Here is a 25,415-nt window from a genome sequence, read left to right as displayed (position 1 = left end):
ATAGACTGTCTGTAGGATTTGTATTGCTTATGAACTGTTCTGTAGGGTTTGTCTATAGAAAGTCTATAGACTTTATAGACAAGTCTATGGACAGTCTATACACTGTCTAAAGAAATTTTTGAATGGAGTAGTCTTGAGTGCTGCAGGAAATGTGTGCCTAAAATTGCTTTCTTATTCAATGTTTTGCAGATTCAGCAGATTGCCCGCTACACCGGAACTCTCGCTAACAACAACGCGGGTTTGACGCTCAAGCTCAACTATCCGCAGAAGCGCGTCGATTGGCAGCTGGAGATGAAGCACGAAAACACGCCCAGGAGCTTGGTCAACCGCATGGACCTGACCTACTCTCCCGGACGGCAGATCAGAACCGTCATTGACGTTTCGGTCGCTGCCGACGCGAAGGCCGACCTTCAACTGAACTACCCCGGCCGCGAAATGAGGATGACCGGCAACTACCGCAGCAGCAGCACCAATGAGTATCGCGGTGACGTCCTTTTGCAATGGAACAGGGACAAAAAGATTGAGGCGTCCGGGACCTTCAAGCCGGGCTACGACAGGCGTCAGTACAACCCCAGCTTCGATGCAGAAATTCGCATTCCCAACAAGCGCCCCGTCACTGTGAGCGGATCGCTCAGGGCGTCCAGAGGATACTACGCTATCAGCGCGGCCTCCGAGTGCAGTCGCGGGAGATACGAACTGAACGGTTCTTACCGCTCCCCTCGAGACTACAACCACAACATCGATGTAAAGGTGAACACGCCACAAGATACTTACTCGGCTGCCGGAGACCTGAAGACGAGCTCGGGCAAGGTTGGTGCGACTGTCAGCCTCAAGCTTGGCCGCTACCGCGACGTCTTGGCCAGTACAGAGCTGTCGGCCTCGAGAGAGGGCAAGGCACTCAAGTTCGACTGCAAATGGGACGCCGCCCGCGACGCATCAAGGCAAGCTAGCATTACTGCCGAAGTCCGCCGAGTGCCTGGAGGATACAACGCGAAGTTTGGGGTCAAGTGTCCCAAGCAGGACATTCGAGGAACTGTCTCCACAACGATCGAAGGAAGCGTCGGCTCCAACGGACCGCTTCGTGTAAGCAGCCGCGGTGAGCTCGAGTGGATGCCTCGTAAGAAGATGACGTACTCAACGAGCCTGGACTGGAACCCTGACTATAGGAGGCGCTCCCTCAGGGCCGACGCTCAGATCACGACGCCCTTCAGGATGCTCGACGCTTTCGGTGTGGTGCTCACGCACAACGACGATGGCCGCGAGTGGAACTCGGAAGCCAAGATGACTCTGCCACGAAACCGCGTCCTCGCTCTTTCCACCGATGGAGTGCTCCAGTCCGACCGGTCCCGCAGGACAGCTCAGGCGACGGTGAGAGTCCAGACTCCATACAGCGGACAGTACATTCTCGAAGCCGTCCACGGAGCCACGTACTACGACACCAACAACAAGATTTCACTGCGCTGGGACGAAGACAAGGTGATCTCGGCCGAAGCAAGCGGCGCCTACGGGCGCGGAGTGCTGAAAGCGAAGGCTGAAGTGCTAACTCCAGTCCGAGGCTACGAAAGGATGACCGCTTCTCTGGACCACGTTCATACACCCGAGACCGTGAAATGCCAGGCGCTTGTGCAGTGGAGCAGCTACCAGAGAGTTACCCTAGATGTTGACGGTCAGCTCAACAAAAATGGTGTGAAAGCTGGCCTGGATGCCAAGCTTCGCCTTACAACACCTTTCCGGGGAGCCGAGTTGCTCACATCACAGCTCAGCCTTAGCAGTGACGTAAGGAACACTATCGCCGACATTGAGGTTGCTCGCAACAGAGACAAGATTGCTGCCGGCCTCAAAATGTCTCTTATAAAGTCTCGCTACGAAGTATCTCGTGAGATAAACATTCACCTGAAGAGCCCGGTACACGGATATGAAAACATTGAGGCTACAGGAGCCTACTCCGCCGACATGGAGAGATTCAAAGTGTTCATCGGAGCAAACCTTCCATACGGCAAAAAGGTATCGATACGCAGTGAAGGAAAGGTCGTATCTGCCTCTGATTTCACGACACTCCTCCATATTCATCTTCCTGTGCGAAACTACGAGCGTATCAATTTAGAGGTTGCCCACGCAGTAACAAGCCGCAGTGTAATATCCACGGGCCAACTCACCGTCGGACATTCCAAGTTCACAGCCGAGGCAAATGGAGACTATGTCTTTTACCAGGGTGGCCACGATATCACCGGAAAAATGCTCATAACTACGCCAGTTCGAGACTACCAACAGATAAGCATTGACCTGAAACACAAAAGGGCGGACCTCACCTATGACACCACTCTGCAGTGTACTAGCTCGAGGCCCCTGCTGAACATAAACCACCACCTCATGATAAGGGACGTCGGCAACTTCGACCACAGCCTTGAGATTATTACTCCTCTTGCTATCCTCCCAATACTCAATGTCAGAAACAAGAACCAGCTGCAGAGCGGCATCGCGTACCACAGCAGCGAAGTTGAATTTCAAACCGAAGGCGTTTGGCGCTGACGATGGACGCGTCTGTGAAGCAGTCGCCCTATTTCAAGGAGATGCAGGCTAAAATTGAACTTAACACTCCATGGCCGGCCATGAGCATTGCTAGGCTGAACGCTAACTACAATTCTAACAACCAGGAAACCGTAAGCAAGATAAGTTCCGAATGGAATCGCCGGAACTTTGTCAATGTTGAGGGAACGCTCAGGAATCGCGGTTACTCTGTTGCGGAAGGTAAGCTAGCCCTGTCCAGCACAATACGGCCGCTGCAAGCTATCACGATGAACGCAAAATACGATATGGCCACCGAACAGAAGTCTGCAGAGGTCTCGCTCCAGTGGGACCCGCGTCCAGACAGCGTCGTCACACTTAGCGCCACAGCAACACGGAAGCCTCGCGGTGCGGACATCGATTTGTCTCTAACCACTCCGTTCCGGAACTACGAGCGCGTCCAGGTGCAAGGAAACGTGTTCTCCGACCAAACACTTTTCAAGGGGCAGCTGTCTCTCGCTTCCCAATGGGAAAAGTACGAATTGACTGGGAACGTTAAGAACACTGGCCCTGGTTCCACCATCGAAATAGGACTCACCACTCCTATTTCCGGCATGAGGAAACAGAAACTGTACGGCGAATACACTCTGTACTCCAATAAAATAATCTCGAAGCTCAACGCTGAGTGGGAGGGAAAAATTGTTACTGCTGAGTCAGAACTACTGAAAACAGAGAGTGAAGCAAAAGCAAGTCTGATTTTGAACACTCCGTTCAGGATCGCTAGAAACGTACACGTGGTCCTCGGTGGAAGCTCGATCAACGGCGTGAAGTCGTTTTCCGGAGTCGTAGAGGTAGACAAGCAGAAGGTGGAAATGAGTGCAGTGCTAGACCTCGCTCGTCAAACGGTAAAGCTCGAGTTCCGAAGCCCTATTGAGAGCATGAAGTCCATTGAACTCGAAGGAAACATTCAAGAAAACAGGCAAAGCAAAAAGGGCAATCTCTCCTTGCGCTGGTCTCGGGACGGCATCATCGAGCTTAAGACAGAGGCGGCTGCACCCTTGTCCTACGACGTGGTGCTGACGACTCCTTTCAGAGGATACCGCAAGCTTAGTCTGAGCTCTACCGTTGACCTTGCCAGGGAGTCCAAAAGAGCCAACATTGTTCTAGAAAAAGAAGGCAAGAAAATTTCTGTGACAGTATCTGGCATCGGCACGCAACGTGAGTCCAACGTAAACATCGACTTGTCAACACCCTTCAAAGGATTGGAGTTCATAAAAATCATTGGTAACCTCAAGGCAAACAGCATCAATGACATGAAGGGATCGCTAAGCCTAAAGTCTCCCATTAACCTCCTGGAGAATGTCGAATTCGTCACTGAGTACCAGAAACTCGACCATCTCGCGAGGTTCTTGCTGGTCGCGAAAGCTGATTCCTGGAAGTACGAAATGAGTGCCAAAAGAGTTAGTGCAGATGATGTTTCGATGGAGGCTAATCTGTTGACTGAATACAACCCAATCGGTGAAAGAAGCTCTATTTTAAAAATCAACATCAATTCCAAAGGTCTGAAAACTATAAATGGCGATTTCCTGCTATCGCAAAATGGACGCGACCACTCTTTTTCAATAAATCTTAAAAACCGTAGTCCTTACGAAGGATCTATCAGAATTAACTGTCCGAACCTTCCCGGAAACACGGCTGCGATAAGCTACATTGTGAACGCTCCCAGTGCTTACTATGTCGACTTCAAGGCCACTGGCGAGTACGCCATGAAGACACACGTCATTGAGGGAAGCTTTGAGAACAAGAACACCGACATTGAGACTCAGGTAAAACTCACCTGCCCTCTCCTGAAACAGGGCGCGGCTGTTGGGCGTCTTCTCCTGTCATCTCAGAGCCCTAACGACGTCAAGGCTGTGCTCAGCGTAGGATTCGAGCGAGACATGCACTCCATCAGCATTGAAAGCAACTGGGAGCGCAGCAGGGTCAAGGGTAAAATGGATGTTGAGTCGAGCTACGTGCCACGCCGTTTCCTCAAGGCCGAAGGTGTCATTACCATCAACCGGCAGGGAGGCGACCTCCTCTTGTCTGTAGAAAACTCCCAGAACACCCACCGGCTTTCCGGAAATTGGAAACAAATTCCCAGAACCCTAGATGCACAGATGACTGTTGATTCACCTTTGCTAAGCGGACAGACCCTGAAAGGAAGCTTCAACTACAGGAACGACTACCGCAGTGGCCGCATTGAGAGCTCGCTCATCTTCTCTACACAGCGCAAGAGCCTCACATGCTTCGCGGCTCTGTCGGCTCGAGACACGAGCGCAATAGAGGGCAGCGTAAAAATTGAAACACCTTTCGAGTTTCTGCGTTTTGCCCACGTAGACGCTAGTTTCAGTAATGTACAGAATAGGGCTATTGACTGGTCTTTCGCCGTGAAGTCTTCCGCCCCATGGCTACAGGACGCCGGCGTCTCAGGCAAGATGCGAAGGAAAGATGGATCTTTAGAAGCCACCCTCCAGGGACGTCTTCCCATTAGACAACTGTCGAACTTCCAGGCCACTTTTCTGTGTACGCACAACAAAGAGCTTTCCATTTTGACACCTAGAATAACTCTCGTGCTTCCTGGCGGCAGCTGCACAACAGAAGCTGATATCCGCCTCCATCCTCGCGACTATTCAGTTAGTGCAAGCCACGAGTGGGGCCCACGCCACAAGGCTGCTGCCACTCTTGCCGTGAAGAAGCTAATGGGATCGTTCAGCGTGCAGGCGACCATGACTACGCCCTTCAGGAACATGGAGCGCTTTGAGGCAAGCATGGAATGCGGCCGTGAAGGCGATAAACGTACATTCCGCGCCACCTATAAAGACGCCAGAAACCAAATCTACGAGCTGCGGCACGCGAACAGCTACCACGAGCCGCTCAACTTCCTCTTCGAGAATACTCTTGTCACACCCATCTCCGGACTGCGCTCTGCTGGCTTGAGGATTCTGCAACAGAGCAGCCGATCTCGCTTGGTGACGAACCTTGAATGCAACTTCGAGGCAAAGAAGGCAGTTTTTAACCTTGACCATGACAGGAGGGACATGAAGGGCAACCTCATGCTGACCACTAGTGTTCCAAAGCTGCGCGTTCTCAGGGCTACGTATGAACTTAGCCGGTACAAGGTTGCCGGGGATGTTAACGTAAACGACATGAATGTTATAAAGGTCCAAGGGGCAGCTCAGTACGTCAAGAATCTCCGGACTCACAAGTGCAACCTTGCCGCCAACGTACCAGCTCTTGGCGTCGCTATTGAAGGACAGTACATCCCTGTGAGCTCCGGAAAGGAACTGATCGGCAAGTTCCAGTCGGCTAAGCGTAGCATTGAACTGCGGACCCTGTGGCAGAAGCAAGCTTCCAACCTAGTCCACCAGTTATCACTCACGTGGGGCCAAGGACAGAGCGAGAAGTTCTCCTACGCTATGAGCATGGACCGTAGCGTGCGTCGTGACCTATCAAATAGAGAAATTTCTTGCCTTGTTAACTTCCCGTTGAGGTCCTTTGAAGTGCGCGCAAGCCAGAGCCAGAGGAAAAATATCAACAGCATGTCCTGCGAGCTCTTCTGGGACGCAGTTCGCGACCCTAGCAAGCATGTGACTGTCGCGATGGAGCATCAGAACCTTAGCTCTAGATCGGCCTGGGCACACAAGATGTCGGCATCCCTGAAGCACCCCAAGCTCAACAAGGTAAAACGCTTTCGTTTATGCTATGGATAGCTTACATAGTTCAGACAGAAGACGTGGCTGTTTTCTTTAGAAGCTGCTAGCAAATCACAGGCTAAATTTCATCTACTTCTAACCATGTGTCTGAGAAATGAGAAATGTGTATGGGTGTTGAAGACCACATAACATTGCTCTATGCCAGTACGGAAAGGTCTTGAAGAGTAATCAGTTTTTTTAAGCTAAATCTAGAGGCAGAACCTCTGAATACATCAGGTTTAACCTTTCTTAGCAACGACTTGGAGAACACGCATCAGATCCATAGCCTATTTAAAAGCACTAAAAACACATGTCTCTACGCTCAAAGCTTGGATTGCACTTAAAACTACATGTCATCCTTGTTCGATATCACGATGAGCCGAGGGTTCTCTCAAGGTCCTCATAATCGCAGTGGTGCAGTTATGTGTGGACTAACGAAAACCGTGACGTTTGCCGGTTGCTAGGAGACTAATGATTCTGCACATGCCAACGCAAACGCAGGACATCACAATGCGGCTGGAAGGTTCTCTGAGCAGCGACGAGCTGCACGGCAAGACTGAACTTGAGTACTCGACCGACGCCCGCCACAACGTGATGCTGGAGGGTCGCCTCAAGAACCACGGCCGATCGCACGTGAGCGCAGAGCTGACAGCGCGCCAACCCGCCTCCCTGATGGACATTCGAACCGTCGCTGAGCTCAGGAACAGCCGAGACGAGGCCTCTGCCCATGTCACCGTGAACTACATGAATCGAAACCGCGAAATGCGAGTACAGGAGCTAAAGGCCTCAATACTCAAGCTACGCCAGGCCATAGACGTGCTGGTAAGTCGTCGTCATCATCATCAGCCTGACTACGCCCACTGCAGGGCAAAAGCCTCTCCTGTGTATCTCCAATTAACCCTGTTCTTTGCCAGCTGCGCCCACCCTATGCCTGCAAACATCTTAGTCTCATCCGCTCACCTAACTTTCTGCCGCCCCCTTAAGGGCCAGCGGTTATCTTGCCTTCGCATTACATGCCCTGCCCAAGCCTATTTCTTCTTGATTTCGACTAAGATGTCATTAACCCGCGTTTGTTCCCTCCACCATTCTGCCCACTTTCTCTTTCTGGACGTTACACCTATAATTTTTCTTAAGTGGCTGGACGCTACTTACTCAGTGCTACACGTTGTGTGTATTATGTTTTAATGGTGTACTCTCACGGGAGAAGTGTTGTTTTTTAAACCGAGTCCGTGAAAACAATCGCAAAGGTTTGTCGCAAGTATCCGAGGGCCGTTTTTAATGTTAGATTTCAAGCTATGTGGGAACCCCCATCTACCTCCAGTGGCTGGCACTTACATTACGCTAGCTTTCCAATGACATACGAGAGAATACTTTTAGGGCACGGAGCGTGGTTTCTTTGCAAACGCTCACAAAGGAAAGGTGCTCCGCTCAGAGAGCGTCGAAGCGAGAGGCGCACTGCTCCGCAACAAATATCTGCGTGCCTGCTGGCTGACCTTGACAAAACATCCCCCCTACCCCCTGCTTCGGCCCCATCCCGCAAACCACTAACACAGAGACACAGCCTTCCCTCAAAGGGAGTCGTCGCCGATTCCCAACTGTTCCTAGGACCAGCAAAGGCGTCCTTCCGCTGTGGCACAGTGGGCTGGCCCCAGTGTTGTACCACCAACCCACCTTGATGGAAGCGACTAGTGGAATGTTTAACGCAATAGGATTACAGGGTCACAGTCAATGTTTAATGATTCTCTCGGTAGAAATGAAATGATACGTATGCTTCAATCTCCACTTATTCTTGTATTATTTAATATTAAGTCGCGTTTGGTGCACAGATGACTACACATAGCAGTCAGTTACCCTTCGTAAGCATTCCTGCCACGATAGACTTCGACAGATATCAGAACACGTTTGATTCCTGAGGAAATAATTTTATTGGCGTACCATCTTGTCCCTATTTAGACGTTTTATGACTTAGCAATTTTTTCCTATTAAATGTCTGGACCGCACAATCTTTGGTTTAATTTTTTTTTGTCATCTGTTACTGGATGACCGTTTTTCTTTCTTGTCTGGTACTTTTATCGTGAGTTTACACTATCACCAGATGAATTTATTTTTTTAACATTTAGCTTCTTTTTTGTTTTTCTTGTATGGGCATTAATCCCTGTAAAGTTGTGCTGGTCTGGGCTTTCTGCCTCTTTCATTTACGTTTTTTTCTGTCAGGGTTAATAAGAGGGTAAAAGGGCTAACTTCGTTAATAACTGGAGCATAGTGAAGCTTCAGTCGTTGTGTGAAGGCTATAGAGCTGTATTCTTGGGCACAGGCGAGAAAGGCCTTCAATAAATGGCCTTGCCATAGGGTGAGCTAAAATGGATTGTTGTCATTTTCTTGGCGTCTTTTTTTGATAGCTTCAAAGCGGGCGGGATCGCAACCAACTGAAGGGTGAGATGTACGACCGCGGCCACGAGTTCGGAATGTCGCTCCAGCACCAGCTCAACGAACTTCCGCCAACCAAGACCCACTTGCGTATCAACAAGAGGCACAGCAATATGGAAGTTCTCTTCACTGAATCAGGTGAGCTCCTGAGAATTTCAGTTGAGCGTCCGTTTTAGGGCAACCTTTCTTTGTGGACATGCAGTGTCAACAAGCAGTTTTGATGGAAGCTTTTACAGGCGGGCGGAAATACGCGAGCTTCACCACAACAATGTTCAGAAACCCTCCCTTCGTCGCTGGGGGTCAAACAATTGCCAACGCTAGCTTTCACGCGATCTTTGCTTCCTTATATTCCCCAACCCCCAAATAGCAAATAGAGCTATGATCGCGGCCTAATACACTACATGGCTAGGACCTACTCGACCTCTCCGCACGGGAAGCCTCTTTTTGACTACCCAGCATCGCGATTGGAGATTGAGATTGTTAGGTTGGAAGGGACGCGCTTAAAGGGAAATTGGTGGTAAGAAAAGAGGCTATGCACAGCCATAATAACTGCCTCCTGTGACGAGACCACCGCAACGGGGCTGCGCGTGTTTAGGGAAGAAAGAAGAGAGGTGAGGAAGCGGCACAGGACGGAGAAGAGGGCACGAGACTCCCAATTGGAGAAGGCAAAAACATAGACTTCATGCTTCGATCAGATGCGCAACGAAGTAAGCGACCTGAGTCACGCCGCATGCCACAACACTGTGCGCCCACCAGAAGGTCGGTTAGAGTGCTTTCATTCTGAAAGAAAATAACACCCACGCTCTCCACTCCGGCCGGGGCGGGAGAGAGCGTGAGCCAAATGCAAGTTAACTTCCCGCTCGTGGGATCTAGACTAGTCCTGGCCTATGATCCCATTTTTTTTTTGTCTAGTTCGCTCCAATGTTTGGGTTGAGAGAAAAAGAGAGGATAGTTTCGAGTCATCAATATATTTCTCCTGCTAAATATGCTGAAGCGATAATTTTTAGAAGGAGGATGGGTGACGCATTGTCTGTAAGTCTTTCGCGTTTCTTACCTTCGCTACAAGCTGTTCCGGGTTTCCTTTAAGTTGTGGCATTCTTTTCAGTGCCCATTACCAACAAATATAAGCCCACGAGAGCGTTTCCGCATTAGCCGGGATTGGTTTGGTTTGGTTTATGGGGGTTTAACGTCCCAAAGCGACTCAGGCTATGAGAGACGCCGTATTGAAAGGCCCCGGGAATTTCGACCACCTGGGGTTCTTTAATGTGCACTGACATCGCACAGCCCACGGGCCTCTAGAATTTCGCCTCCATCGAAATTCGACCGCCGCGGCCGGGATCGAACCCGCGTCTTTCGGGCCGGCAGCCGAGCGCCATAGCCACTCAGCCACCGCGGCGGCTCCCGGATTGGAACCACCTCCAAGTTGCCAATGGGTTCCTTGCTTGTGGGGAGGCATTCATCGCAGATTCGAGGAAAGGGGGGGGGGGGGGGGGAGGAGGAACCGGGTCTGTTCACCGGCCTCGCACTAAAGGCGGTGCTGGCGGAGGTGGCTACGGAGTGGCTACGGAGGTGGCTGCGGAGGTGGCGGAGTTGTGGCAATACGGTGCATTTCTACATCCGCTGAGGTATAGTTTATCAATATTGAGGAAGGATTTGAGTTGTGCTCATTGGAGGAGGGTGCGCTTGTGTGCGCAGAGTGGTAGTGTTGCGTGTCCTTTGTTACATACCGTGTCGTCGGAAGTGGCAGCCTAGCTGGAGGGACGCACGGACAGTCACGTGTCATACCATACGGGCGGCCTCCAGACAGTTGACCTTTAAATGTATTCCTTCTCTTCCTCTGTCAATGTTTTGAAGCTGGCGGTACGCGGATTTTTTTGTGCACAACTACTTAAAAAGGTAGCGTAAGAAGGTTCTCGCGCAGCTTCCGCCCTCTCCGTTCGATCACGTCCCATGTTGCGCTCGCGGTAATACAGGACGTACTACGTCCGCCACTATGGACGAGGGTGGCGCTGGTGAACGTTCTCAAGGTTCAGTGACACTACACATAAATACCCCCGAAATGAGAAGACTGGACAGCCACCGCTGTAGCTCAGGTGGTAGAGCACCGGGCGTGAAATTCGGAAGTCGTTGGTTCGGATCCCACTGCTTTCTGTTCTGTCTACTGCTTTCTAATCAATTACATTTCTGGAATAATTAAAGTATTTACACTTTTAATATCCCATGTATTAAGCCCAGAAATTGTAAAGAAGATAAACACTCCCCGATGCTACTTGGTTTCGGTGACTCTTGGCATCCTTCATAATATATATCATAATGAGCAGCTCATTTTCTTCCCTTGTCTGCTCAATGGGCACTAAATAGTTACATAAGGGACATTCCATTTTCATTTCTTTTCCATTAAAGACTTGTAAACATACACTGAACAAAGCTGCTGCACTTCTCATAAAGCGTACTCCATATACATAACCCAAAAGAAAACTGCAGATGAAATCTTCTTTCCCGTCCTTGGCAAATGCATATGACCCTCTAAACTGGAGATATTAAACATGTCAGTTCGAGAAGTAAAATTCTTTTATGTCGCAATTGCCTGTGAAAATTCAATTCAGTTTAGCTATTATTTCATTAACTTCAACATACCTCTTAATGGTTACTGCGCAGTCTCGACTGATGCTTCTTCGTTTGTTTCTTGTTCTGCAGACGCCTCTTCAGCCAGAATTTCGGCCACGGCTTCTGTGGACAAACACGAGATTCGCCTGTCACACACCACGCTTGGACGCAGCGTATCCGACATCCTGATCAAACTGGGTCTTCGAGAAAAACGCTTCTTGTCTTCTGAGATCAGCTGGAGGCCGCAACTCGGCAAAGAGGCTTCGGTGAGCCATGCTTCACACTGCACTGACCGTGGACTAAGGCGTGTTTGAAATATTTGTGTCCTGCGGATCTGCCATGTTGAGAAACCACGATCCCTTCCATTAGCAGCGAAGGGCGCAATACGGAACAACCGTGCTAGTCAAAAAACAGACCACCCGTGGCTTCAAGCAACCGTTTTCTTTTGGCCCTGTGTTTCAAGAAAAGAAAAAAAAGACTGTAGTAGAGTGTAGCCACTCTGACATTATACTGCCAATAATCCAACGTCATGACCCGGACGAAAAATACGACACAGCCGGTCTCAAAATACGACAAAAAATTTATCGTCATGTCGTTACGGCAAATGTCTGAAATATTGCGAAGGTGTCTGTTGACACGACAGGATTGGTTCTGCCGTTACGACAGACAACTGCACAATACGACAAAGTTCTGTTGTCACGACAAGAATTTCTGTTGTCAGGAAGAAAATACTATGTGAACATCTTTTGTGGCCGCAGAAAATTTCGTGTTGGGTGTTTCGATAGGGGCCCTTTTACGTCAACCTCCGAGCCCTTACATACTCGTTTCCAAACGGCAATGAACATTGTCCGATAGCCGGCCTGCTTACACAAAACATGCCCTGAATGTGAGCTCGCGACAGCTGTCAGTATCCTTCTGTTCTCCATAAGGGTTCCTCATTCATCCAGTGGAATTCTTTTCGAACGCATCACGAAGAAACGAAGGCTGTTTGTAAATACAGCTGCTTGCACTGACTGTTCCATACTTGTAAACAGACTTGCGCGTTGTCATTAAAAGTTGGCGAATTTTGTACAGTTAGCTGCCCTATAAAAGAGTATCGTTTATTATGCCCTCTATGCATTACATAGGTATAATACTGTTGTACGCTGTCGCATGTAGCGAGCTTGATTATTTGTGTAACTTACAATTATTCCAGCATTTATTGCTAGCACGCTTTCAGCAGCCGGATTGCAAATGCTACGCAGACCCCTCGTCGCGTGTAGTAAAAAAAATTATTTAATAAAGCATGTAGTGCTTTAACACGTACGGTGAAAAAGACACTTTCACGTGTCTGTGATGTGCGAACTATGCGTAGAGTCCCACCAGACTTTAAAATTCCGCTGTAAGACGTACGGTATCCGCATCTGCTCTACACTCGAGGACAGCTTTCTGTGACTACGTATGCAGTGGGAGCTACGACCGCGCCGCTAATCAAACAGTTTCCGTCTGGCTCGTTCATGCGTGCGATCGGCGCTTGTGGAAGCCGGCGTTAAGGGCTCGTAACTTCCACTGCATATGCACAGAGAGCTGTCCCCGAGTAGCCAAAGGAGCGGTGCTGGAGCCACGTAAAGAAATTTATTGAGAACGAAAAGCTGTGTCGTAGAACTTCTCATTACATGGTGCCCCAAAACTTGAGCACTGACGAGTGCTGCAGACATCTTCCGGTTAAAAAGGAATCCAAAATGGGTTGAGGTTTCATTCAATGCTTTGACAAATCATTTGCTGAAAAACTGGATAAAGCCGTTTGCTGGGTGGAAACGCTTTGAACGATGCATCCTAGCCAAATATTCAAAAGGCCTGAACTCTGCATTTCTGCTGTGCTATGTCCAGGACTACGCCCTCAACAAGTACAGCAGCATGCGAAGCCAGCTCAATGGCATCTGGCAGAGCTTCAGCGCGGAGACAGAGCAAGAGATGCGTGCAAAGAGCTTCATGATGGGTCGGTCGCTGAAACAAGAGATCCGTCCGCTCCTGGAGGACCTGAGCAACGACTGGCGTGCTCTTGATGTTGAATTCACAAGGGCAGTTGCGGCACTGAAGGAGCTGTACCGCCAGGATCAATTCTACGTTAAGACAGTGGCGTCCGCCTGCTCTGGACTCGTCACAGCGGTCGGGTAAGCGGACTTCAATTTGCAATGGCGACAATGCCCGCTACCCGTGTGCGAGTGAACAACAAACATGTCCTTGCATGTGAGACAGCGGGAGCGCATGAACGGTGCGTGCTAGGGTGCTCAGAAGAATCTTGGCTCAGCAGTACAGAAACGATAGGACATTAAGAGGCTTTCAAATTGGGCTAGTTGTAGTTAATTTATCGTGGAGTTCACATATAACCAGGTTATGCAATGATCTTTCGAAATCCGTAGGTATTATTAAAAGAATACCCCACCTAATTCCTCTTTGGCTCAAACAACACTTATACAATGCCTTTTTTATTCAAAGCTCTGCTATGGGATCTTGGTATGGGGAACAACAACAACAACAAGAACTACAACAAGCTAATTCTTTTACAAAAACGTATTCTTCGTATATACAGCAATTACCATGGTCGTTATGCAGATCTTGCAACCGCTCCATTATTCCAGCGTTATTCACTTCTTCGCGCAGACAAAATTTATTATAAGAAGCTTCTGCTTACAGTACACAAACAGAAATTATTCTCTAAAACATTCAATACAGATACATCTCGGCACCTTCTACGGCGAAACATCCGACACAAGCCGAAAACAAGAATAAATTATGGAAAGCAAACATTTTATACCTGTCGACTGAAATATTAAACAAGGTTGAATAACTTTTAGACTTTAGCGCTCCATTGGGGTACTTTCAAAAAAGCGTTAACCGCATTGCTACTAGCCGATGTTATTTCGTTTTCTTGATCAATGTCATTCTGTTCCATTTCTGCTTGTTTGTATACACATACATCCCGTCACAAAATGAATATATACAGTGCAGTTGTGATATGTGTGCATTGTGGCTGTGTAGTGCGTATTAAAAGTGTAATATGTTTGTACTTGTGTAAATTCTGTATTTTTGCCTTTTATATGTATTTCCTTCTTTTATCACTGCTGTCGAAACTGTTTGCTGTAGGGGGCTGGGACCTTTCGTCAGGTCATTGGTACCTTTAGTCCCGGTCTCCACTCTCTATGACGAGGAAATAAAGTTCATTCAATCGATCAATCAATCAACATCGTCACATGCTCATGGTTAACATGCGTTGTTCCAAGTCATTTGAAAAGCGCAATTATGTGCGACCATAGAAACGATAGCCTTCCAAAATGTGAAGTTTGATAGCTTTCCAAAATGTGATGTTTGTCCCAAAAATGCCGACTAAGAAAAACAGCTTCCGAGATTTGAGCAACCGCCTTCATGCTTGATGGGCTTTTTCACAATTCTTGTCGATATGCAGCTTAAAAGCGTATCCGTCCTTAAATTTTCCGCTAAAATAGTATTGCTTTGCGTGCACCAAACAAGCATGTTAGCCCACTTTTACATCGACAGACCTCGCAGAATATATTGACAATAATCAAAAGCGGGCAGTTGCGTTGTGCATCCATAACACGTTGGCTCTTGAAACGTAATAGCGAGAAGTAGGACACAATGGTCTAATCACTGGCTGGTGGTATCACCTCCACAGGAACGTCTTGGCTGACGCCAGCCGCCTGGTCCTTGCCTTGACCGATTACGTGGCCCGGTACTCATCAGTCTGGGTTCAGTACTCGTGCGAGAAGATCGCCGACATCGTCGAATGGTTCGCCCAGTCCAGCCGCCAGACGCTTATCTTCATCGAGCGACTGCTGGTGGTGGCCATCAACCGCGTCTCGCTCGCCCTCGGCGATGCGGCTGAGGTCCTAATGATCAAGCTGGAGGCCCTGTTCAACAGGATTGCCGAAGGAGTGGTCAGCTTCTGCGAGCGCTACGGACCGTCAACCGCTGGGGCCCGCGCGATGCTCAACAGGATCATGGAAATGGTTTCTTGTAAGCCTTCGCAGCAAATTTTCCGTCCCCCATTTTCCTTAAAACAATACAAAACTACGAATAGCTCGCGGCCAGCCAGTGTCAGCGTCCCTAAATCACCCGAGCGTGATCCATCAGGACCTGAAAATTTAATATATATGCATAAAATCACCACCGCCACTCGATCACAAGGTTTATCGAGGGCTCGTCAGTTAAAAGTAAAAGTGTGTTCCGTTGATACCACTGATATAAACCAAAGAAAGGAACCGTCATTCGCGCGTCCGGGTCTTTGACCTGGACATCGGGGTCCCAAAGCGCGGAATGCATGCATAAAACATCTGCTTCTTAAAAATGTGATAAAGGCACCCATAAACCCACGTGGCAGACCGCGGGAGATAACACTTGGATTAGATAACCTGGGGGTAACGTGGAAGAGACCAAACCGCTAGATATACGTTTCTAGACATGATGTCCGTTTTTTTTAACTAAGCGTTATCTGTGTGCCTCTGTAGAACGAGCTAAAGCGCTATTGGAAACGTGGTGAACCAAGAGTCTTGAAGCGCACTCGGACAATAAAACGCTGTGATCTTTGATAAGTAATCATCTGCGCCAAGCGCCCACTTTTTTGGAAAAATCAGTAATGTTGACTTGGAATGTGAGTCGTAACTTTTGTGTCACGAAATGCTATAATGCTTAATTAAGTGAACTACTGTTTGAGAGCAAAGTAAAGGACATTGTCCACCGAGTACGTACTCAGGGAAAATGTAACATGAAGATGCGAAAGAGATTCGTTTAAATTTTATAGGTTCATAACCCGGACGAATTTTGGAAAACATGTAGTGAACTGAATTACATTACTAAGAAATCTGGAAATGACATGCATGCGCTTTAATTAGGAGATGCAAAGAACTTCACCGGTTCGAAGGTTCGGAACGTCGCGAGGCTGCTGGGGACTTATTTAAAAAATTTGCGCACAAATACCAAGAAGGTGCTCAAAAACTGACGCCAGCACTCAATCCAACTGTGATCAGAAGTTTTTTTACGCTGGGTTCACAAGCCTCTTTCTCCGCTGCCGCAGCCTACACCAAGCCGTTGGTTGATCGCCTCCAGAAGAACGCTCTGCTCCAGGGAATGTGGCGGTACGCTGAGCGCATCTTCGCCACCTTGAGCCAGTTCAACATCGAGTCCGTGACCAGAGGCTACCGCTACGCTTACGAGACCGTCAGCAACGCTGTCGGTGACGTGTACGAGAATGTAGTGTACCACCCGCACGTCCAGTACATCAATGACGTCGCCCAGAACGCAATCAGAAAGGTTAGTTCCGGCACTTAAGAGAAACAGCTCCTCTGCGCATTGCACAGAACGTAAGCTCATTTAAGAGGTTTTATGTCTGCTTCATCTCCTCGTCTGCCAGCGCGGCTTTTCTCAGTATCATTTTTTTATGGTTTTATTGGGCGTTTAACGTCCAAAAGCGACTCAGGCTATGAGGGACGCCGTAGTGAAGGGCTCCGGATAATTTCGACCACCTGGGGTTCTTTAACGTACACTGGCAACGCACAGTACATTGGCCCTTGAAATTTCGCCTCCATCGAATTTCGACCACCGCGGCCGGGATTGAGCCCGCGTCTTTCGGGCCAGCAGCCGAGCGCCATAACCACTGAGCCACTACGACGGCCCCCAGTACCACTGCAACCAACAAACTCGTTCAGCAACATACCTTGCGCAGAAGAGAAACGCCGAAAAGAGCGCCCTACCCACTCCATCAAACCCTATCGCGCTGTAGTATAAATGATGGTTTACACTTTTTCTCAGGAGTTTAGAGCCTAGGAAGTCTATCAGTTTAAAGTAGAGAACGACCAATTCTGCAGCATATATAGGCATTAACCCATTAAAGCTATCGCGTCATATCTTTAAATCAAAGCTAAGTGTCAGCTCCATTTCTTAAGTATACGAAAATTGGTTTTTGAGAAAAGAAAATGGCGCAGTAACTATCTCACATCTCGGTGGACACCTCACCCGCGCCTTGGAAATGGCAGAGTATGGAAAAGGAAGGCATACAATCGAAGGTGCATGTGTCGCCTGTTCGAATACCTGTCGCAAGCAATGCTCCACCTAAGATACATGAAGCGAGAAATCGTATGACACCACCCAGAACGCTGTACTCCAAATGATTACGTCAGAATTTTGGTACGAATGTTGTCGGGAAAACTGACACCACATGGAGGTCTGCCAGTGGCGAGTGCATATAGACGAACGACATGTATAGGATTGCACGAAGTCGCCGTGCTCGGCTTGCTGTGTGCGTTAGAAGGCCGCTTTATGGCGTCACCATATTTTTTGCCATCTTTGGGATTTTCCGTACCATCTGCGAGCACAAGCACACACGCCGCCGGCTTTTCTCGTAATGGGACAAGTACTGCTTTCACATTAAAGAATTCTTTCGCACCCATACACAAGATATGACTTGAAGGAATGCTAATTAAAAATATTTAATATACAGTAATAACGGAGCAATTACTCAGTGGCATCCACCCAAGCGCAGCCATATGGGTACAAAGCAAAGCTTTCCTTTGCAGCCGCATGGCTACGGTTGGGTGGATAAAAATCACCAATTACTCCCTTATTACAAAACTACTCCGCCTTGAGGAATTTCCCTAAGACATTGGCTCAACACCATCCGCACATCGAGTGGGAAGGGTGTTAGTCCAATTCTAAACAGAACGCACTCTTCAGCCCGGCTTCTCAAACTCGCACATGCAACTCGCGTAGCGGTATATAATGCTGTCCGAAGAAAGCACGCGAGTCCAGTCTAGCTCAGTTCATAGCTTATTTGTCCCGTAGGGTAAGGTAAAGTAGTCCTGACATTCAACAAATTGCACTCTTTAGTACTGCGTAGCGTTCTCGGCGCTCAGGAAAAAGCTTCTGCTATTATTCACTTTCACCATCTGCATACTCCAAACCGAAAAAAAAATGGGGGGGGGGGGGGGTGCATTCATTACGCGAGTAAATGCGGTAATCTGTCGATGCAATCCAACGTTGGTTTGTCCTCGCCGTTCCTTTAGCGTTTGCAAACATGAAACTGGAATTTTTTGACACTTTTCTTGTCCCTTTCTTTTTCTATTCGTCCGCGATACAGGTCCGCGACGTGAGCGACAGCTTAGGCCTGCACGACCTCGCCGCTGCAACGATCGACATGGCAGCGAAGCAAATTCAAGACAGCATCGTGGAAGGGTTCACCGACGCCGTGCGCGAGTACTCCAACCTACGGTCGGGCCTGCGCTACGAGTTCGCGCCGCACCGCGGTGTGATCAGCGCCGAGGTTCGGCTGCCTTCGCAGAAGGATAGCCTCGCCCAGGCGTTCGACGTCACCAGCTACCCCGAGTTCGACCGCCTGATGGCCGTCCGAGACAGCTACATTGACGTGGGCGCCAACTCGATGTGGGACGCCTACTACCAGTACAGCCGCCTCGCAGACACGAGCAACTGGCTGCCGCCATTCAAAGGTGAGAACAGCTTCCGCGGCCAAACTTAGCGAGAATGGACACGGCATCCACTGTCGCGTGGATCCCGCGTAAGGAACGCAATAGTCTTCAAATTTGCTACAACCGTCGACGTTGTAGCGGATTCTTGGCAGTCTATTCTGCCCCATGAGAACGTGACGACGCTGTCAAGGCTACAGCCAGCCTATGCTTATCAGATTTTAATTACCTGAACCACTATTTCGTTGAAAATCGTTTGTCATTCGTTACGACTATCGGCTTTTATATTAATGGGGACATGACGACCTACCCCTCCACCCCCTTTTTCTTGTGCGGACGGCTTATGAGCATCCAGCTGATAACTCGGTGACGCCTGGTGCGACCTCTACTATATCTATGTTAAGGCCATTATCATCATCATCAGCCTGACTACGCCCACTGAAGGGCAAAGGTCTCTCCCATATCTCTCCAATTAGCCCCATCATTTGCCAGCTGCGGCAACCGTATCCCCACAAACTTCATAATCTCATCCGGCCACCAAACTTTCTGCCGCCCCTGCTACGCTTGCCTTCTCGTGGAATCCACTCCGTTACCCTTAAGGACCAGCGGTTATCTCGCCTTCGCATTACACGCCCTGCCCAAGCTTACTTCTTCCTCTTGATTTCGACTAAGATGTCATTAAGCCGCGTTCGTTCCCTCACCCACTCTGCCCGCTTCCGGTCCCTTAACGTTACACCTATCGTTTTTCTTTCCATAGCCCGCTGCGTTGTCCTTAACTCAAGCTGAACCCTTTTCGTTAGCCTCCACGTTTCTGACCCGTATGTGAGTACCGGTAAGACACTGAGGAGGTGGACGGGGATACTGATACTGAGGAGGCGACACGTGTGCTATTCGAAATATGCATTTCATTTTAACAAAACAGGTCTTGCTTTCACTGCCAGCTTTCCTATGGCGCACTGGACAAGACTTTTGCTTCCGTCAAGTTTGTAGCTATACCCTATCCGCTTGCCTCGACGTTTGTAATTTTCTATACTTTAGACGTTCTGCTCGCGTGTTTTGACCGCCATTGTTCGTTCTTGCTTAAGGAAAACATTTCCCATTACGATGGTATGCGGACAGTCTAATCACGTGCATATATTAACAGCGTGTAACGTATAAATGTTATGTTCGCCTTCTGTATTCGGCATTCAGCACAGATTTCTTTCCCGCTGTCTCGCAGCCCGCGCCCTGATGGCTGGCTCTCAACACTACCGCACCTTCGACGGCTTGCACTTCGAATTCGCTGGCGAATGCAGCTACCTGCTCGCCAAGGACTTCCTCAACGACAACTTCGCCGTGGTGATCAACTACGCTCGCGACGGACAGCGCGTCACCAAGAAGTCTATAACCGTTCACAGCGACGGCACGCGCTTCGACATCAGCACCGACTACAAGGTCACCAAGGCCGGAAGCAAGATCGAACTGCCGACTCAGGTTGGCGGCACCACCATCCGCCGCGAGGGACACGTCATCGTGGTGGAGAACACCAGTGGATTGAAGATCAGCTGCAACCTCGCCTACGACCAGTGCGTGACGGAGGTAACGGGAGACTACTTTGGCAAGACCGGAGGCCTCCTGGGAACGTACGACTACGAGGACCAACTCGACCTGATGACGCCCGACAGGAAGGTCGCAGGCGACGCAAGCGCTTTTGCCAGTGAATGGGAACTGGGCCAGGGACGCTGCAGAAGCCAGAGGAACCTGGCTGAGCCGGCAGTCGCCCACCCCAGCGCGACTTCGCTCTGCTCCAAGTACTTCGAGAAGGAGGAGTCTCCGCTGCGCAGCTGCTTCAAGATGGTCGACCCGAAGCCGTTCATGCAGATGTGCCTGCACGACATGAGGTCGGCTAGCTACGATGAGATGGAAGAAAAGATTTGCGTCACTGCTGCAGCTTACAGGGAGGAGTGTCGCGAGTTCGGAGTTCCCTTGGACATGCCCAGGACATGCGGCGAGTATAAGCTCTACATTGATTTTTCGAAACAAAACATGAACAGTCTGCGCCATTTAAAAACGAAGAAACAAGCCTTACTCTCTTACCCAACAACCAATACTCTATTTTCATATGTCTAATTAGAGGTGACGTAAGGAATAACCGAAATTTTAGCTACTTGTCAGCGTTTGCGCAGTGGTGCGCCATAGTTAATGAGGCGGAAGGCTTATACTCACTCTTCAAGCTAAAAATTGTATGTTGTGAACTGAAACTGAATTAAAATGAATTTTGTTCTCATGCAATTTCCTCCTACACTTTGCCAAAATTTGTTCCCCATACTTAGAAAACGATGCAGTTACAGTATGTTTTTTTTTTCAATGCAAGCGTCTCCATGTTCGCGTAATTTCGCCGTAAAACTTCGTAGCTTGCGTCGAGGACGTAGTAAAAAAAAAATAAACGGGAGGAATACTCCCGTGAATTCACAGTCTAAACTTTCTCTCTTTTTTTTACGTTCAACATTGCAGTGCGTTGCGAAAGGCCCGACGGCTCGGAGATGCTGGCCGGAGACATTGCTACAGTCACGGACCAGGACTCGCCCGCTACCACAGCTGACGTAATCTTCGTGGTGGAGCGTAAGATCTGCAACAAGAACGTCATCCCCAACCTCATCCGCATCGCTCAGAGCATCGAAGAGCGTTACGCCGCCCGCGGCTTCGCGGACACCCGCTACGCCGTAGTGGGCTTCGGAGGAGACGGTGTTGCCGAGCAGCCTCACGTGGTGACCGCCGACGGGCAGATATTCAGCAGCATTCGAGCCCTGGTCTCGGCCTTCGGCAGCCTGAGCATCGGAAACGGAGAGAGCAACCCGTTCGCGGCCCTCGTTTACGCCGGGCAGCTGCCGGTCAGGATGGCTTCGATGCAAACCATGATCTTGGTGAAGTGCACAACGTGCAAGCCTGACGACGACAACGTGAGTGGGTCCTTGAGCATGTACCAGATATGTTCGCGGCAGATAAGTTCTACACAATTAGCTGTATCATTAGCCGTCTTGGAAATTATAACTGTTTGCACATTCAGCAACGCGGACACAGTCTGCCTCATGCGCTGGGTTAGTTCGCTGTAAGCGTGAGCGTGTCCTGCCACCTGCAACGCTCCGTCGCTTAGATCCCCGTCTCCTTGCATACAGAAGCCAGGATTCTGGGTCCTTGGACTAAACCTTCATCGCAGAGGACAGCTGTGAAGGCGCTTCTCAAGTTCTTGAAAAACTCAAGATTGAGCTCAACGCTGTAAACTTTCAGTGTGCCCAGTGTACCCTGTCAGTGACGAACTACGGACACACTAAAAGATCTTTTGTAAAACAGCGCGAACAACGTCGGACAAGAACAAGAAGGACACGGGACGAGCGGTCGTCCCGTGTCCTTCTTGTTCTTGTCCGACGTTGTTCGCGCTGTTTTACAAAAGATGCATATATACCAACTCGCCCAACTGAACGTTCTGCTTACGAAAAAGTCACCTACCTTGCCCTCTCCCCTTTTTATCTCTCCCTTCGTCCTCCTTCCCACGTGTAGGGTAGCATACTTGGCGTCACCTTGTTAAACCTCCCTGCTTTTCTGTTGATAAATCTCTCTCTCTAAACTCAACGTTGACCATTTTTTGGCAAAAAAAGGGATTTCTTCGCTGATAAGGAGAGCTATCAGTGTGAAATCGGCTCGCACTCCGGCTTGCGGAGAAAGTCACTAGTTTTCTTTTAACGATGTACCTCTCTCGCCTTCCAAGCTAGGTTATCCAAGCTTAAAATTCTTCTACTGAATATTTTATCACCTGTGTGTTCATTCTTCTTACAAAATATTGTATACATTCAAAGCGCGCTGAAAGTTGGTAAACGCGCATCAAGCACAGTGACCACAGAAAGTAAAATTCACCCTGAGGAGCTCGGTTTCTGGTGGTGGAATCCGCAAAGCCGTCTTAAAAATTATACGCAGTTTTCAGGCTTGACACGGAATGTTTCAATCTGTCTGCCTTTCGCAATACATGTGTACGAAAGATATCAAAAGTGTTTGAAACTAAGGCTTGTGTGCCTGCTAAATACTTCGGTTTTGAATACCAAAACGAGCTTCTCACCTGTCTATCCTTGTCTGCAGTCGATGTACGCCGACATCTACCGCATGCTGATTGACCGTGGCATCCATCTACACATCTTGGACGATGACGACTTCAACGTGCGCACCGCCTCCAAGCCATCGAAGAGCAAGCGCATCTTCGGCGTCGACCGCAGGCTGGCCTTCACCGTCAAGGACTTCAAGGAGCTGCAGGGTGACGCCGAGGTGCACTCTCAGATCAGGCTGCCCAAGGACTTCTGCGTCCCGCTGGCCCTGGAGAGCAACGGCACGCTGTTCAGCTCGATGAAGATGTTCGAGAAGCGCGCCGTCAACAAGAAGTTCGTGGACGTGATGGCCAGGCGGGTGGCCCTCTCCGGCGCTCCGGAATGCCAGATCTGCGAGTGCGTCGGCCTCGACGACGGCGTCGGCCAGTCGGTCTGCTCCCGCTGTGTGTCGCCCACGCTGGGACCAGTGCGGTCGGTACGTGTCTCGACACTTGCTGTCAGAAGTGACGACAGGGTATCCCGGAACCATTTCGCTCAACGGCGTAAGAGATGCTTTAGTAGGACGTCCTTACGGCTAGTTGGGTCAGTTTAGAGGTGTCGTGGTCGTTACTGTTGTTGTTGCCTTAGTGACATGGCACATACCCAGGATGGGGAATTGGCCAGGGTTCAGTGAATAGGGTTTCTTTACCTCCTGTCCTCGTGTGTTTGTCTCCAGGCCGACTACGGCCACTGCAAAGCAATTCCTCAATAAGAGACGTAGGGCGTTCAAAATTGTTCCGTTTCGTACGCTGCAAAGGCGAGAGAGAGAGAGAGAGGGATAGGAATACGCAGAAGATAGGAGTGTGTGAAGCGGCAGTGCTACTGGAGGCCCTGCAAAGAGGTGACAGTTTTTAGAGGCGAGGGGGTAGGAGCTAAATGCGAGCGTCGGAGGTAACAAGATTCTCCCAGCTGACACGCTATGTAAATTTTAGTTTCCAAATTATCAAATGCAGCCCAATTCCCGCCGTCTTGACACGGTAAAATGGAGATTACTATGAACAGTAGGATTCCAAGGCACGACAGGCGGCACACAAGCACTGGTGGTGGCTGGAGATCACAGCGACAGGACATCTCATTTCACGTCTCAAGGTATTGGGTCGCGCGCCTAAAGAATAGATACCTCCATGGGTTTTAACGAGCCTAAACGAGTCCAGAGAAGGACAGGAACAGTCTTAGGGTATGAAACCTCAGCGTGCACTAAAACGGTACAAATATCAGCGTCAGAAAGCCGCACCAAGCAATAGAAGCGGGAGTTGGCTTCCAACGCTTCGTTGATACCAGCATGAAAGTAGTTCGTACGAACTTGCGCATTAAAGCCAAAAATATAAGGCAGACCAGTAGTTAGGCTCTGAGAAATTCCTTCGCCATTGGCACGCAACGATGAAATCTCACTGGGAAAACAACCCTGTCTGTTTGGTTATTCTTACAACATGAGCTCACCATACTCTATGAAGATATGACGATAACAGTTCCTGATTTTCCTTTCTTGCAGCCCGACTTCTCGCCAGCGATGTACGAAGATACGGCGGAGCGAAAAACGTACAAGAGGCCCAAGACCAAAGCGCTACGAACCCGGAAGCAGCAATGATCGCATTTTAAAATCGACCAATTAGGCGAAGTGTAACCTTCATACGAACGTAAAAAAAATAAGTCGCATTTGTCGGAATGAAAATCCGAGAAATCTTTAGCTCCTAAAGGCTGGATTCATGTTGTTTACACTCCTTTGCGTTTATTATCTTGTGTTGCATTTCCTATCGAAGCTTCTTACAATACTGAATTCAGCCTTATTTTGTCACTCTGCCGCGGTGTTTACTTTTATTACCACCGATCCTATCACGAAGTGTTCAATGCAATAAAGTGTTGAAAAACTGCACGATGAGGTAAGAGTACATCTTGTGTATAGCCATACAGTGTCAAGCAGCCTCGTGAACCCGTGCCCTATCCTGACAATTAGCGCGTCTCCTGTCATTAGCTGCAATTTGGCAAAGGTGGTGGTTGGTGACTATGCCTCGTTCATCATTTCACTGTTTTTTTTTTCTCAAACAGCGTTCACTGATTGCATACTAGTGCGTATTAACTCTTCGTCATTTTTTTTTGTTACTCCCATAAGAGTCATCGTTTAGACAGTCCTGCGTCATTGCTATGCGTAGATTTCGTGGTTAAACATCTAGTACATAGGCTATAGCGGTGCTATAAGTGTGCGCTGACGCCTGCACAGCGGCGTAGACAGCCAGCGCCGCGGGAACTTCCGTGTGACAACGCGGGGACAGCGGATAGCCGCAATGACGTCGTGAAGCGTGGCAGCAGCACCGAGGCAGAAGAGGAAAGTGGACGCGGAAGGACCGACGTTGGTCGTGTGTAGTGTGTAGGTTTGCTCTTTAAAAGAATAGAGAAGCAATAAAGTTGTATTTATGACATGTCTTCTCTGGCGACCTTAATTTCATTTTTTTTCTTCCTCAAGACTGACGCAAGACGCTTCTGCGAACAGAAATGCAGATTCATCTTGCCGCCGCGTGCAAGCTGAATGAGGCAGATTATATTTTATAAGATTATCTCCG

General features: G+C 49.1%; 1 protein-coding gene across 1 annotated transcript in view; it reads left to right on the top strand.

Annotated features, from left to right (window-relative positions):
* The window catches only part of LOC144111290 (uncharacterized), an 82,465-nt gene extending 57,187 nt beyond the window's left edge, over positions 1 to 25,278 (top strand). The window contains 13 exon segments of the mRNA XM_077644534.1: positions 190 to 2,503; positions 2,506 to 6,227; positions 6,741 to 7,061; positions 8,639 to 8,804; positions 11,364 to 11,539; positions 13,143 to 13,426; positions 14,947 to 15,287; positions 16,345 to 16,580; positions 18,403 to 18,769; positions 19,965 to 20,732; positions 21,239 to 21,684; positions 22,856 to 23,293; positions 24,350 to 25,278. Of these exon segments, the coding sequence (XP_077500660.1) occupies positions 190 to 2,503; positions 2,506 to 6,227; positions 6,741 to 7,061; positions 8,639 to 8,804; positions 11,364 to 11,539; positions 13,143 to 13,426; positions 14,947 to 15,287; positions 16,345 to 16,580; positions 18,403 to 18,769; positions 19,965 to 20,732; positions 21,239 to 21,684; positions 22,856 to 23,293; positions 24,350 to 24,445 (9,675 nt within the window). The 3' untranslated portion in view covers positions 24,446 to 25,278.
* Positions 25,279 to 25,415: the final 137 nt, after the last annotated feature.

The sequence above is a fragment of the Amblyomma americanum genome, chromosome 11, assembly GCF_052857255.1.
Source record: "Amblyomma americanum isolate KBUSLIRL-KWMA chromosome 11, ASM5285725v1, whole genome shotgun sequence".
Lineage (NCBI taxonomy): Eukaryota > Metazoa > Arthropoda > Arachnida > Ixodida > Ixodidae > Amblyomma > Amblyomma americanum.
This window is presented reverse-complemented; position numbering and strand designations above follow the sequence as displayed.